Source organism: Sus scrofa, chromosome 14, assembly GCF_000003025.6.
Source record: "Sus scrofa isolate TJ Tabasco breed Duroc chromosome 14, Sscrofa11.1, whole genome shotgun sequence".
In the NCBI taxonomy this organism is placed as follows: Eukaryota; Metazoa; Chordata; class Mammalia; order Artiodactyla; family Suidae; genus Sus; species Sus scrofa.
In genome coordinates this window covers 42,901,857-42,916,526 of record NC_010456.5, presented here as the reverse complement: position 1 = coordinate 42,916,526, position 14,670 = coordinate 42,901,857, and the positions used below count along the sequence as shown (strand labels likewise).

Below are 14,670 nucleotides of genomic sequence, written 5' to 3'. Positions count from 1 at the left end.
TACTAAACCTTTATTCCAGGTCAATCTGATTTGGAGAGAAAATGTTAAAAGCCACTATGCATTTTCAAGATGCTCTGTATTAATTCCTTTTCTTGTTTCTTCTCCAGAGTGGCAGCAATTCCCATCCTCTTCCATGCACCCAAAGAGACAACAGAGGCATAAGAGAAGCTAAGTGACTCCCCATGGACCATACAATGAATAGACCGTGGGCTTAATTCATGGGAAAAGAAACATCTCTAAGATTGAGGGATTGTTATAGTCCACCCCAATTCCCAAGACCCCGCATTTCTATTAAGCACCTGAATCTTCTTAAGGTTCGAAGCTAGGCTAGTTTAGCATCAAACATTCAGAAGGCCCTTATTTAATCACTTTCAAATCAAGTGTATATCAAGGGGAAAAAGAAAGCAGCTTTGTGCAAGAGGATGCAATTTCCAACATGGCCAGCAGGTGGAGGCAGAGCGCACCCAGGTGTCTCACTTTCCCCTCACCTGCTGTTTTCCACAAGGTAATGCACAATTTTGTCTAGGACCTTCTCAAACAAGGCTGTACGGATCCACAGGTGCTTGATGGCGAGTGGGGACAGGTTGGGCAGTTTCGGCAGCTTCCGTACATTCTCCTGGAGGCCCTGGATCTGGTTTCGCCTTTAAGACCAGTAACGGGAGAGAATAGATACTCACAAAAAAAGGAAATCCAATAGGATGAATACATAAATGGAAGTGTCCAATTTCTCTAAAAAAGGAAGGAACGGCAACTAGAACAATAACAACAGCCTACATTGCTCCTGGAAAAGGGGAAAAGTTTTGAAAAAATAATAATACTCAGTGAGCGTGGAGATGTGGTAAAACTGACACTTTCATATACTGTTGATGGGCGAGCTAGATTCTCATACTGAAATTTCTATCTTTTTTTCTCTCTCTGCTGAGAAGTGCTGGCTGAGGCGTGCTGGATGAGAAGAATCTGGGGTTACAGGTCTTTTGGTGGCTCCCACTGTTCTGGAGAAGCAAGCTTTTTTATATGCCAGGCAGGGTGCTTCATGACCTTGCCCCTGTTCACCTCTCCAGCCACCTCCTTACCACTCCCTGCCTCTGATCCCACGATGCAGCCAGACAGAAATATCTGCAGATCCCTGAGGCTGCCATCTCTCATCTTAGGACTTTTGTAGGCTGTTGCTTCTTTGTGGCTTCCTTTCCCACCCTATTCACTTGCTGACCCCTTCTCACTCTTGAGGTCTCAGCAAGGGGAGCCCCTCCTATAGGAAACCCTCCTGCACCAGCCAAAGCTGGGGAGGAGCCCCTCCTCTGTGCTCCCTCAGTCTCTGCAGCTTAACTTCCCATTCACTCTTCTGTCTTCCCCTCCACACCATAACCTCGAGGGCATAGACTATGCAATTCAACTGCTTTTTCAATAAAATGCTTACTGAGAGTCTACCCTGTGGCAAGCCTTGGCCCTATTTATGCCTGTATCCAGGGCACAGCGCAGTGCCTGGCATAAAGGAGGGGCTCAGTAAATACGGTCAAAATGAGTGACTGCACAAATGAACACATGGGCACCTGGAATGGACATCTCTCATTCCATTAGAAAGTCGCTCCCCATATTATAGAAGGTCCGTGGAAATCCAACCCCTTAAGAAGTTATCAGCAAACACCTGGGAACTTAGCAGGTGGACTGGAAGGCACCTAAAGACCAAGTGACTGGGGAATCAGATTCCAAACGGGAGCTGGCAATGCCAAAACCCATCATGCAGTTCTGGCCAGCAGCCTGGGGCCTGGCAGGGCATGAAGGGCAAGAAAAGGGCCACTTTTCACCCAGTGAAGTGGAATAATCACCCATGGCAGAGAGGGCAAACATACGGCAAGCGTGCCTCTCCCTCCCTTCTCTTGCCTGTAAGAGACATGACTAATCAATCCATGAACTCTTTCCTATGAAGCCCACTCCAGAACCTTTTACAACACAGTTCTCCGGGAAGCCACTAGCACCAACCGGGGTTGCAACCTATTTGCCATCCCTGACCAGGCTCCAAGTCAGGATGCTGGGGGGCCTGGCTGTGCAGTCAGGATGGGGGGGGGTGGCTCCAGTGAAAGGCACTCAGGTATACACTCTCAGGCCATGAGCATTCCCCCAGTACACAAAATCAGCTGTGAAGACAACATCCCCTTCAATGGCTGCTGGGAGCACCTGGTCCAAGCAGAGACCATATCGGTTTTATTAAACTCTGGTCTTCCTGCATTTGGAACAGGTGTGGCTCACAGTAGGCATTTATTCATTCAACAATTGTTTCTTGGGCATTTCCCAGGTGCTGAGCACTGTCACAGATGTTGGGGACCCAGTGGGGAATAACATGGATACAGCTGCCTGCCTTTGTGGGGTCCAGAGTTAAGTGGGGGAGATGCATAACGACTGAGTAAACAGAAAACAAGTGAATAAATAGATGGCAATAATTGGGAAGAAAACAGAGTGATATAAAAGAGAGATGGGGTGAGGGCTGGAATTTACCCTTCCCTAGAGTAAGGTCTGAGTGATGACAAGAAACCAGCCAGGGAAGATGAAGGGTGTTAACTGGGTGGAGGGCACAGCATGTGCAAAGGCCCTGGGGTGGGAAAGAGTCTTGGGTTTGAGGAGCAGAATGGAGAGTAGAGAGAGTGCCAGAAGGTGCAGGCTCTCCCAGAGCCCAGGGAGGAGCATGGGTTGTCCTCTGGGGGTGCCCCAGCTCATACCCCGTGCTCAGCACTCACGTGCTCTCAATCAGCTGCTCCAGGTCCTGGACCTTGCGGCTCAGCTCCTCAGCCGGTGGGAAGCTCTTGCCCACTTTCATGAAGAGAGCTGCAATCTTGTTGCTGCGCAGGAAGCCAGCCGCCCGCCTCCGCAGTCCATGCAGGACACAGGCCTCCACAGCCGCTGTGGGGACACAACCGTCAGTGGGCCTGTCCATGTTCCCCAGCGCCCAACCTGGCTCAGAGCTTCAGCCACACACAGGTTTCTTAAATAGCTGGGGCCTCCAGAATTACAAATTCCATGACAGCATCTGGGGAAAAGGCAGTATGCCTCTCCATCATCAGGTGCCGCGAAGCAAGAGAGCTTATTGGTGAATCCACAGTTGCTGTCCCAGGTCACACCATCTTGTTCACATCCTCTCCCAGCCACTAACCAGCTGTGTGATGGCAGGGGCAGGGGGGATTAAGTCCCCTCCTCGGGCCTCAGTTTCCTTATCTATAAGACAGGGATGGTATGAACATTAACCTTGTAAGATTACTGTTAGAATGAGCTGGAAAAAAAAAATGCATGGAAAGCACTTCATATATAGCCTGGCACATAGAGTGTGTTTTATGAACATTACCTATTACTCCTGTTTCTGAGGGAGGGCAGCCTGGACCATGTGACTGCTGAACTTCATCTGCCTTAAAGAATCACAATGTCGTCGTAACTACTATGACTCCAGTAACAGCTAATATGATGAATCTCATTCAGTCTCTGCCACAGCCAGGCAGAAAGGAAAACTATTCCCATTTTTCAAATGTGAAACTAAGCCTTCCAGAGGGGAACCAAATTGCCCAGAGCCACCCAGCAAATAAGTGATGGAGTTGGGATTCAAACACCAGTCTGGGCCCAAGTTGTGCCCACAACACTTGTGCCTCCATCCATGAAGGGCCTCTGAAGAGAGGATTCAATCATAGTCTTCCCATTTCTGTTTCCCCTGGGTTCCCTGACCACCCCTCCTCAAATAGGAGACCTGGGGTGTAGCCTGGGCTCTACCACTGACTTGCTATGTGACCTCAGGTAAATCACTTTCCCTCTCTGGGCTTCAGTGTTCCTTTCTAAGAACCATACCCGGTGCAGGTCATTCTCATGGCCCCTATCTTATATCTGGTGTCTTCACACCCTTCAATTAAGTATCTCCTTACTTTCTGTCTTACACACAGCACTGGGAGCTAGCTCGCTCTGTTGTGTACTAGGAGCATAATCAATGTTTATGAGAAAGTGTGAGTTTATTAGAAGAGCTACTTCTTATTGGCACCTGCTGGGTATCAGACCAATGTTAAGGCTTACCTCCCCTGATCCCTGTGGCAAAACCCATGAAGTGAGTGTTCTAGTTACCATCATTACATAGGAGAGGATGTCAGCATGGCCAGGGTTAAGAGCCTGGCCAGGGTCATGCCATGTGCAAGAAGAAATGTTCAGAAATTTCAGTCCGTTTGTCTTCTGCCTCTTTTTTGTTGTTGTTAGCCATGACTTGGTTTGAAGGATTGTCAGCATACTGCTGAATCTGCCTGTGGATTTAAAATCCTCCAGGTGAAGACCTCTAAAATATCCTCATTCTTGCTTACATACCTGGACTTCTCATTTGTGTCTACTGAATAAGTTCCTGATGCATCCCAGTCTGTAGACCTTATTCTACTCTTCCTGACAATGGCTCATAAAGAACAACGGACAAAGGAAACCTCAAGGACATCCTTAGGGCTTCATTTAGTGCCAGCAGATTACTGTCCCTGAGAAACTTTGATCAGGGAATTATGATTTTTATCACTCTCTATTAAGCCTTTAATTGGTAGTATGCTTGCAAGTCTAGAAATAGACAAGCATAATATGCTTTTTTAGCAAATAAAAATGTCCAGTAGAAAAAAAAAAGCCAGAGATCTATATATTTATATAGATATATATTCTCAGACACATACGTATGTATAAAAATATGTGTGCATGCATTATCTATTTTTATATACATAAAATATTTCTAGATACGAGTGTATGTGTATGTATGTGTGTGAATATATATATATACACATATGAATTTATCTACCTAAAAAAATAAGATCTTGCCCAACATGGTCTCCTGCACAGCTCCCACCTCCATTCAAATCCCACCTCTGCCACTTCTTGGGGGCTTAGGTGACATCAGTGATTCCCCAGGTCACAATATGCACTTGGCCAGTTGCAGGCCCACAGGTGGTGTCCCCAGCCATCTGGACAGAAGCCGATGGGCCCCTCCATACGACCAAGACTCTGAGAGGGGCATTACAGCATACCCTTCATTATGATACACTCCAATCACAAAATGAAAAGGTTTTCGGGGAGAAGGAAGAAACACTTGCACGTATCCGTACACACTGCTTATATGCTGAATCCTGCCTGACTTCAGGGACACACAAGCCACGTGCCTCTGGCCACTGGGAAAGTACAGTAAGAAGCTGGCAGTGAGGTTACTTCTGGAACACTGTGGGCCTCACAGGTTCAAGGGGAGAAGTCTGAGTCATGCTCTGCTCCCGGGGCCTGCCTCTTTGCTGAGCCAGCTGGACGCGATCCCTCAGGATGTCTGTGGCTCTTTCCTTACTTTTTTTTGTTTAAAGCCCCCATCCATCCTCTCTCTTTACCTGGATGGAAAGGGACTCGGAGACCATCCCTCAGATGCAAGACCCCCTGTTTGCAGGGTTGGGTCGGCGTGAATGGAGCCACAGGAGGGCAGGCATCCCTCCGAGTCAACTACGGATTATCTCTTCCAGGGCATGGATGTCATCCTTAAATTCTTCTCTAAACCTTTCTCTATTTCCAAATTCCCTAATGGAGTCCCTTGGGAATCTGAAAATAACTCTGCAGTTGCAAAGCAAAAGAATGACTGAGAACCTTTGCTCAAAGACACCGTATCTCCAAGACAGCCCACAAAAAAGAAGCTGCTTTTCAAGGCCATGGCCACTGACTCACCGCAGAAGGAGATGATGTGGCTGCTGTCTTCATGGACAAACTTGCGTGTGACGGCCTCCTCCATGATCTGTTTCACCTGGAGGACAGAGGCACCGGAGGGGGAGACCCATGACCACTTGGGGTGCAGACGCCCACCAGGGCTTTAGCGCCCACCCCCACCACAGCCTTCTCAGCTGTTTGGGATGTTTTGCTAACTGCTTTTTCCTTTGCACTTTCCTGCTGTGTTTTCTGTAGGGCTGAGGCCTGCCACACTTCATGCTGAATTATTTTTTCAGGATCTTTGTATGATGGGCTTTTTTGGGGGTGTCATACGAAATGCCACCTCCTTCCCTGACTATGTCATCCAAGGCAACCCACCTCCAATTCCACCCATCCGCTATTGGGGTTCCTTCAGAGTACTTCCTGTCCTATTTGTTTGTTTACTGTCTGTCCTCATCTTCTAGAGCATAAGTTACCTGAGGGCAGGGCCTTGTCTGCCTTTGTCCATGGAGCCCAGAACACTGCCTGGTGCATAGTCGGTCTCCATAAATATTTTCTAAGTGAGTGGATGGATGGATGAATGAAACAGATATATAAAAAAATCAGGGAGTTCTGGCTGTAGTGCAACAGGGTTTGCAACATCTCTGCAGTACCAGGATGCAGGTTCCATCCCCAGCCTGGCACAGTGGGTTAAAAGGATCCAGCATTGCTACAGCTGCAACACAGGTCACAACTGTGACTCCAATCTAATCCCTGGCCCAGGAACTCCATATGTCATGGGGCAGCCAAAAAAAGAAAGAAAAAAAAATCAGGAGGGTGTCATTTGAAAAATCAGCCCTGGAATCCAGTAAGCCTGGGTTCAAATCCTTGCTCAGGCACATCCGAGCTGGATTTGTGATCTTATTTTGGGAAACAGAGGCTCAGCAACATGTAGAAATTCATCCAGAAAGGTAGAGCTGGCCCAGAATAGAGACAGAATCCAAGCCGGGTCTGACTCCCCAGGCTGTGTGCTTTTCATACTTCACTCACTCAGTCAACTGTATTTATTGAGTACCTATGACGTGCCAGGCACAAGGGACTCAGTGCTAAAAGGACAGCCCTGCCTCTGCTAATGGAGGTGACACTCTGGTGGAGTAAATGCCCTTTTGCTTTGTTGGATTCTGGGTTCCACTGTGCCTGCCTAGGTCACCATAGTACTTTAGCAAAGTGTTTCTCCCCTCTCATGCCTCAGTCTGTTCATCTTGAAGTTGAGCAGGTCAGAAGATGACCTCAAGTTCCAGTTCCAACTCTCCACTACCAGGGCTGTGACATGAGGGTCCTGAATCTATCCACCTTGATAGATTGGATATCTACTCCCTTTCTGGCTGCCCTGTGGCCCACCCAGACCCAGCTGGGCCAGCACATCCATGCACCCATCTGAAAGCAGTCTAGGGCTCTCGATGCCTCTCTCTCCCTTCTTATTGGTTCCCTCCTGGAGGGGAAGATAGAATCCAAGGCATCCCTGGCCATGTTCTCCAGAAAAACACATGGCGGTGCCCATTCCAGAGCTGGCACACCACCCCCGCCCCACACAACCAAGTCAGCACCTGCCCCATGAACAGCTCCCAACCTCTGAGCCCAGCAAGCTCCAAACTGGGCTTTGCCAGCAGCATTTCTGAGTCTGAAAACTAACCAAGCTTGTAGAACTGACCCTCTTTACAAATGGGGGAATTAAGGCTCAGGAATATGAATTAGCCCACCCAAGACCACCCAGAAAGGAAGCAACTGGAATTCACAACTTTTAACAGGGTTTCCCATTCTGGCTGCAGCTGCAATATCCTGGCTCCTCTAGCTCCTAGGTGTACTCCCCCCGCCACCCCGCACAGGCCATTATGTTACTTCTCTGAACCTTAGTTTCCTCACTGGACAAAGGGCTTGTAGGACAGCACCTACAAGGGGCAATGGGAGGCCTGACCAGGCTAATGCACATCATGTGCTGAGCATAAAGCCTGGAGCACAGTGTGCCTGCAATAGATATAACCTGCCTGCAGGTCATTACCCTGCCTAGAGCTTCACATCTGGTCTCCTTTACTGTCATTCTGGTCCTCGCTGAAACATCACCTATTCAGATTAAATTCCCTTGTTTGGGTTCCCACAGTGAGTGGCTGCTTTAGTAACATCCATCAGATTTCTGATGATTTTGCCAGCACCTGTCACCCCTGCCAAACTGTGGACCCCATGAGGACAAGCACTCTGTATCTCCTTGCTTTATGCCTATGGTTCCAGCACACATTAGATACCCAATAAAGTTGTTTGAGGAATGAATGGCTTGAAGGATCATGATTGACTTCTGCTCTGATAGAATATTTTAGCTGAAAAGATGCTTTCGTGTCACTATAATCATGGGTAAACAGAGCACAGCATAAAGATCGCTGGAGCAAACAAAGGCACAGAGAGGTGGCATGACTTGCCCGGCGTCACAAAGCAGGTGAGGAGTGGAGTGAGGGCTTAGACTCAGGTTTATCTGACCCCAGAGGTTGAGCTCCTTCTACAACATGCTGATAACCCCACATGGTCTCAAGAGCATTTGCTCAACTCTCCACTCTCCTCAGGTAACTGCCTTCTTTCCTTCGCTCCCAGCACCCAAACTTGGATATCCTTTGGGAATAGAGGCAGAAGGAGTGATTTCAAGGTAAACAGTGGTTGATAGTAGACTGTCAGGGAGGCTTGGGGGTGGCTGTCCAGGCAGCTGGGTCAGGAGTACTTTCAGAGAAGCACAGTGGGTAATCAAGAGCTAAAAGAACTGGGGGTCAGACAGACCTGGGTTCAAATCCTGGCTCAGTCATTTACTAGCTGTAAGGCCTTGGGAAAATTTCTTTTCCTAGTTCCAACTTCTAAAAAGCCATTTTACTGGCTCTTTTGGCTCTGCCATCAAAATATGCCCAGAGTCCAACCACTTCTCATGCCCTCCACCAGCACTGTCCCAGTCCGACTGATCCTGGTCCAACTCATATCTCTCCTGGATTGACACTGTAACCTCCCACTGGTCTCCCTGCCTCTACTTCCTAGAGGCCATCTTAACATGTCCAGAAGGATCTTGTTAAAAGGTAAACCAATAGAATAACCAGACAGAAAATCAATAAGGAAATAGAGGACTTGAACAACATTATAGACCAGGTGGACTTAACAAACATATAGAACACCCAGAATGCACATTTTCCTCAAGTATACACAGAACATTCTTCACGTAGAGCATATGTTAGGACACAAAACAAATCAATACATTTTTTTAATTTTATGGCCACACCCACAGCATATAGAAGTTCCCAGGCCAGGGACTGAATCTAAGCCATAGCTGTGACCTGCACTGGATCCTCTAACCCACTGCACTGGGCTGGGGGAGCAAACCCACACCTCTGCAGTGATCTAAGCTGCTGCAATTGGATTCTTAACACACTGCACCATGGCAGGAACTCATAAGTCAATACATTTCAAAAGACTGAAATCAAACAAAAAGTATCTTTCCCAATCACAATGGAATAAAGCTAGAAATCAATAGCAGAAGGAAAACTAGGAAATCCAGAAATAAATGGAAATTTATTTTTTTTCTTACTTTTTATTTTTAGGCCTGCAGGTGCAGCATATGGAAGTTCCCAGGCTAGGGGTTGAATTGGAGCTACAGCTGCCAGCCTACCCCACAGCCATACCAGCACAGGATCTGAGCCACATCTGGGGCATACACACAGCTTGAGGCAATGTTGGATCCTTAACCCACTGAGTGGGACTAAGGATTGAACCCGCATCCTCATGGATACTAGTTGGGTTCATTTCCACTGAGCCCCAAGGGGAACCAATAAATGGAAATTTAAACACTCTCACAACCAATGAATCAAAGGAAAAAAAAAACACAAGAAAAATCAGCAGATATCTCAAGACAAAAGAACATGATGCAAACATACAAAAAAATTATTGATGCAGTGGAAGCATTGCTAAAAGAGAAATTTATAATTGGAAATGCTTATGTTAAGAGAAGAAAAATCCCAAATCTACAATCTAATTTTGTACCTTAAGGATCTATAATAGAAGAACAAACTAAACCCAAAGGAACTCAAAATTGGAGAAAAACAATATAGAGAATAGAGAAGCAATAGAAAAATTAACAAAAGTAAGAGTTGGTTCAAATAATCAGCAGAACTAACAAACCTTTAAGTTGGACTGCCTAAGGAAAAAAGGAGAGAAGACCCACATAATTGAAATTAGAATTTAAAAGGGGGACATTACAACCAATGAGATAGAAAAAAAAAAGATCATAAGAGAATACTATGAAGAACTGTACACCAACAGATCAGCTAACCTAAAGTAAATGGATAAATTCCTAAAACACAACCCACCAAAACCTGAATAGACTTATAAGTAGCAAGGAGATGGAATCAGTAATCTAAAACTGCCCAAGAAAGAAAAATCAAAACTAGGTGGTTACAAGTGTGAATTTTATCAAACATTTAAAGAAAAATTAACACCAATCTTCCTAAAACTCCTCTCAAAAAAATTAAAGAGGAGGGAACACTCAAACTCATTCTATGAGGTACGCACTACCTTGAAACCAAAGGCAGAAAAGGCACTACACACTAACATCTCCAACAATACAGATGCCAACATCCTCCACAAAGTACTAGCAAACAGAATTCAGCAGCATCTTAAAAGGACTGTATACGAGGACTAAGTGGAATTTATTGCTGGAAAGCAAAGATGATTCAACATACAAAAATCAATCAATGTAACACCACATTAACATAAAAAAAACCCCACCATATGATCATCTTAGTTCATACAAAAAAAGCATTTGACAAAATTCAGCACTGTTTTATGATAAAAAAAAAATTCAGGAGTTCCCGTCGTGGCGCAGTGGTTAACGAATCCGACTAGGAACCATGAGGTTGGGGGTTCGATCCCTGCCCTTGCTCAGTGGGTTAACGATCCGGCGTTGCCGTGAGCTGTGGTGTAGGTTGCAGATGCAGCTCAGATCCCACGTTGCTGTGGCTCTGGCGTAGGCCTATGGCTAAAGCTCCGACTCGACCCCTAGCCTGGGAGCCTCCATATGCCGCGGAAGCGGCCCAAAGAAATACCAAAAAAAAAAGACAAAAAAATTCAACAAACTATGGGGTGGGGTTGAAGGGAAACTGGGGTGTTAGTGCTTAATGAGTATAGTTTCAGTTTTCAGATAAAGAGTTCTGGACATTTGCTATATACAACAATATGAATATACTTTACACTATTGAACTTATAATTGGTAAAGGAGGTATATTTTCTGTTCTGTGTATTTTGCCACAATTTTTAAGAAGCATGTATGTGTTAATGTAGGATAAATAAATGAATTTATTTTTCAGTTAGAAAAAACAGAGTATGGGAGTTCCTGTTGTGGCGCAGTGGTTAACAAATCCGACTAGGAACCATGAGGTTGCGGGTTCGGTCCCTGCCCTTGCTCAGTGGGTTGACGATCCGGCGTTGCCGTGAGCTGTGGTGTAGGTTGCAGACATGGCTCGGATCCAGCGTTGCTGTGGCTCTGGCGTAGGCTGGTGGCTACAGCTCCGATTCGACCCCTAGCCTGGAAACCTCCATATGCCACGGGAGCGGCCCAAGAAATAGCAACAACAACAACAAAGACAAAAAGACCAAAAAAAAAAAAAAAAAGAAAAAAGAAAAAAGAAAAAACAGAGTATGGAGCTCCTGTCGTGGCTCAGTGGAAACGAATCTGACTAGCACCAATGAGGACTCAGGTTCAATCCCTGGCCTCACTCAGTGGGTTAAGGATCCAGCATTGCTGTGAGCTGTGGTATAGGTCACAGACGAGGTTCAGATCCCACGTTGCTCCCGGCCTCAGCTGGCAGCTGTAGCTCCAATTCAACCCCTAGCTTGGGAATAGCCATATGCTACAGGTGCAGCCCTAAAAAGAAAAAAAGGAAAGAAAAAACAGTATGTCTTATTCCCCATCCCTCCCATGTTCAGAATCCTCCCATGGCTCCCACCTCACAGCCCAAGACCTCACTATAGCCCACAAGGCCCCATGTTACCTGAATCCATCTCAGTCCTCCCAACCTCCTCCATGCATCTTGTCACTCACTCCACAAAACACTCTTTGCTGTTTGCCCAACTCAGAGGTCACAGGCCCACCTCACTGCCTTTGCACTTGGTCTTCTCTTTACCAGAACACCCTTTCCTAGAAATCCACACTGTTCAACTCTAGGAAGACTTGGTAAAACAAGCAGCACAGTGCCTGATATGCAGTAGGTGCTCAATAAATAGCATTTTAATAATGATGACAAATACCCCTTTGCCGCCTGGGAACAAGTCAGATCTGGTCCCTGTATCCCACGCCCCTGCTTGTCAAACACATGTATGCAGGTAAAACCAAGCTAAAAAGAAACACAAAAATTAACCCTTCAGGGGAAACATGGCCACCAAGGGCAGCCTTCGGGGGGTGTAGAAGGGATTATAAGCAGGTGGGATGGAGTGAGCAGGAACTACTAAGTCCTGAGTGTGTCAGTTTGTAAAGCTCTCTCCTTGCCTCATCTCACTGGATCATCACAAGAACTTCACAGTAATACTCTCTCCAATTACAGAGGAGGAAACCGAGACAGAGGAGGGAGGATGCCCCTAGCCATGGGCTCTTTAGGTTCCTCCAAAATTCATACATTGAAATCCTAACTTGCTCCATGATGGTATCAGAAGGTGGGACCCCTGACTCACAGCCGGTCTGTCAGAAGTGCAAGTAACAACCTGAGATTTGCAACTGGCACCTGAGGTTGGGGAGGGGGGGGAGAGTTAGTCTTGCAGAGCCAAGCCCTTCACCTCCAGATAGTGTTAGGAATGAGTTAATGTATGACATTCGGCTGGCATCACGGCATTGTTGTTGTGCAGAAAACCCACACGTCTGGTGTCAAAGGTATTGTGTGGGGACAGGTGACACAGCAAAGGAGATATACACTGGAGGGGTGTGTTTCTGCAGCTCGCCGACCCAGCACAAGAACGTTTGGCTCTGCTGGGCTGGTCTACTCTGCAGCAGTAGCTGAGGGAACTGGTCTTTTTCCACAGCCTGAGACGCAATCTGAGGACAGCACTTGGGGGGAAAGGGGATGCCAAAGTGTGACTACCCCATGCCCAGGGCAGGCCTCAGCTCCTTCCGGTGGCCAGCCTTCTCTTAAGGAGATCGCAGTCCTCCTGCCAACGTCCTCCTGTTCCTTGGAGGCAGCCATCTGCCTGTTACCCACGCTGGGGCGCGGCATCCTGTCCGCCTCCTCCCCTATGGTGATCACAGAGGCCGCCAGGCCCCAGTGGCTCCCTCCACAAAAGGACGCCACGAGCTTCCTTAGGACACATGACAAATCCTTCAGCTTTAAATTCTGGCTCTGCTACCAACTAGTAGGAGCCCTCAGGGTCGTGGTTTACCACTCTGGCCTCAAAGACCAGTCCAGGATGCCCACTCTCTTTCCATTCCTTTTCCTTGCCACCTTCTTTCCAACCCTGTAACTGTCACCCTCCCCACTGTTACGAGATCAACTGCGTTCCCCCCTCCTCACCAGATTCATATACTGAAATCCTAACCTTTAGTACTCAGAATGTGATGTATTTGGAAATGAAATCTTTACAGAGTGATTAAGGTAAGATCAGGACATTAGTATGAGCCCTAATCTAATAATCATCTGATAACCTTATAAGAGGAGGACATTTGAACATAGACAGTTACAGAGAGGAAACCAGATGAGGACACAGGGAGAAGATGGCCATGAACAGCTAAGGAGAGAGACCCCACACAGGCCCTCCCCTTCAGGCTCTCAGAAGGTACCAATCCTGCTGACACCTTGATCTTGGACTTCCAGACTCCAGAACTGTGAGAAAATAAACTTCTGTTGTTTAAGCCTTGCATGTGGTGCCTTGTTGTGGCAGTCAGAGCAGATGACTCCATCTGCCATCCTCCTCTCTCTTTCTCTCCAGAAGGCCTGGGGCATCCTAACCATCATAGGTGGAAGGTAACACTGATGCATTTATTCCACATCTCAGCACAAGCAGGATGGGGTCTGGGGAGCTTTTACTGCTTTGTGTTACAGGACAGCCTGGCCAAGAAAAATTCAGAGTCAGAGGCCAGCTGGTGGCAAAACCATGGGGCAGGTGTTTTTTTTTGTTTTGTTTTGTTTTTTTGGCTGCCCTATGGCACATGGAGTTCCTGGGCCAGGGATCAGATCCGAGCAGCAATTGCAACCTACGCCACAGGTGAGGTAATGCCAGATCCTTAACCCACTGTGCTGGGTCTGGGGATCGAATTTACGTCCCAGCACTGCAGAAATGCCGCTAATCTCCTTGACCCAGAGCAGGAACTCTTTTTTTTTTTTCTTCCTTTTTTTTTTTTTTTTTTTTTTCTTTTTGCCATTTCTTGGGCCGCTCCCTCGGCATATGGAGGTTCCCAGGCTAGGGGTCTAATCGGAGCTGTAGCCACCAGCCTACGCCAGAGCCACAGCAACGCTGGATCCGAGCTGTGTCTGCAACTACACCACAGCTCACGGCAACGCCGGATCGTTAACCCACTGAGCAAGGGCAGGGACCGAACCCGCAACCTCATGGTTCCTAGTCGGATTCGTTAACCACTGCGCCATGACGGGAACTCCCCCCCCTTTTTTTTTTTAAATGGCTGCACTTGCAGCATAAGAAAGTTCCCTGGCCAGGGACTGACTCTGAGGCACAGCTGCAACCTATGCTGGATCATTTAACCCACTGTGCCAGACCAGGAATCCAACCTGTATCTCTGCAGCAACCCAAGCTGCTGCAGTCAGATTCTTAACCCCTGCACCACAGTGGGAACTCCCAAGTGTTTTGACTGGGGAGTGTTCTATGTGCTTGAGTGGTAGCCAAAGCACTTAGTGGTTTGGGACTAGAGAGGAAGGAAGAGTGTGGGGTAGAGGAGCCATGGAACTCAGGGATAGGGAGGGGCAGGCAGTAGGGGCCATGAGAAGGTTCTGACAATGTGGC

At 47.2% G+C, this 14,670-nt stretch overlaps 1 protein-coding gene across 6 annotated transcripts in view; it reads right to left on the bottom strand.

Moving 5' to 3' along the window:
- Positions 1-14,670, bottom strand: part of SGSM1 (small G protein signaling modulator 1) — a 92,655-nt gene that overhangs the window by 58,229 nt on the left and 19,756 nt on the right. For all 6 annotated transcript variants that reach the window (XM_005670761.3, XM_005670759.3, XM_013982985.2 and 3 more), the window contains exons 3-5: positions 5,692-5,767; positions 2,733-2,895; positions 489-641 (exon numbers count right to left, since the gene is read on the bottom strand). In XM_005670761.3, coding sequence (XP_005670818.1) covers positions 489-641; positions 2,733-2,895; positions 5,692-5,767 — 392 coding nt within the window. The remainder of the gene's footprint in view (positions 1-488; positions 642-2,732; positions 2,896-5,691; positions 5,768-14,670) is intronic.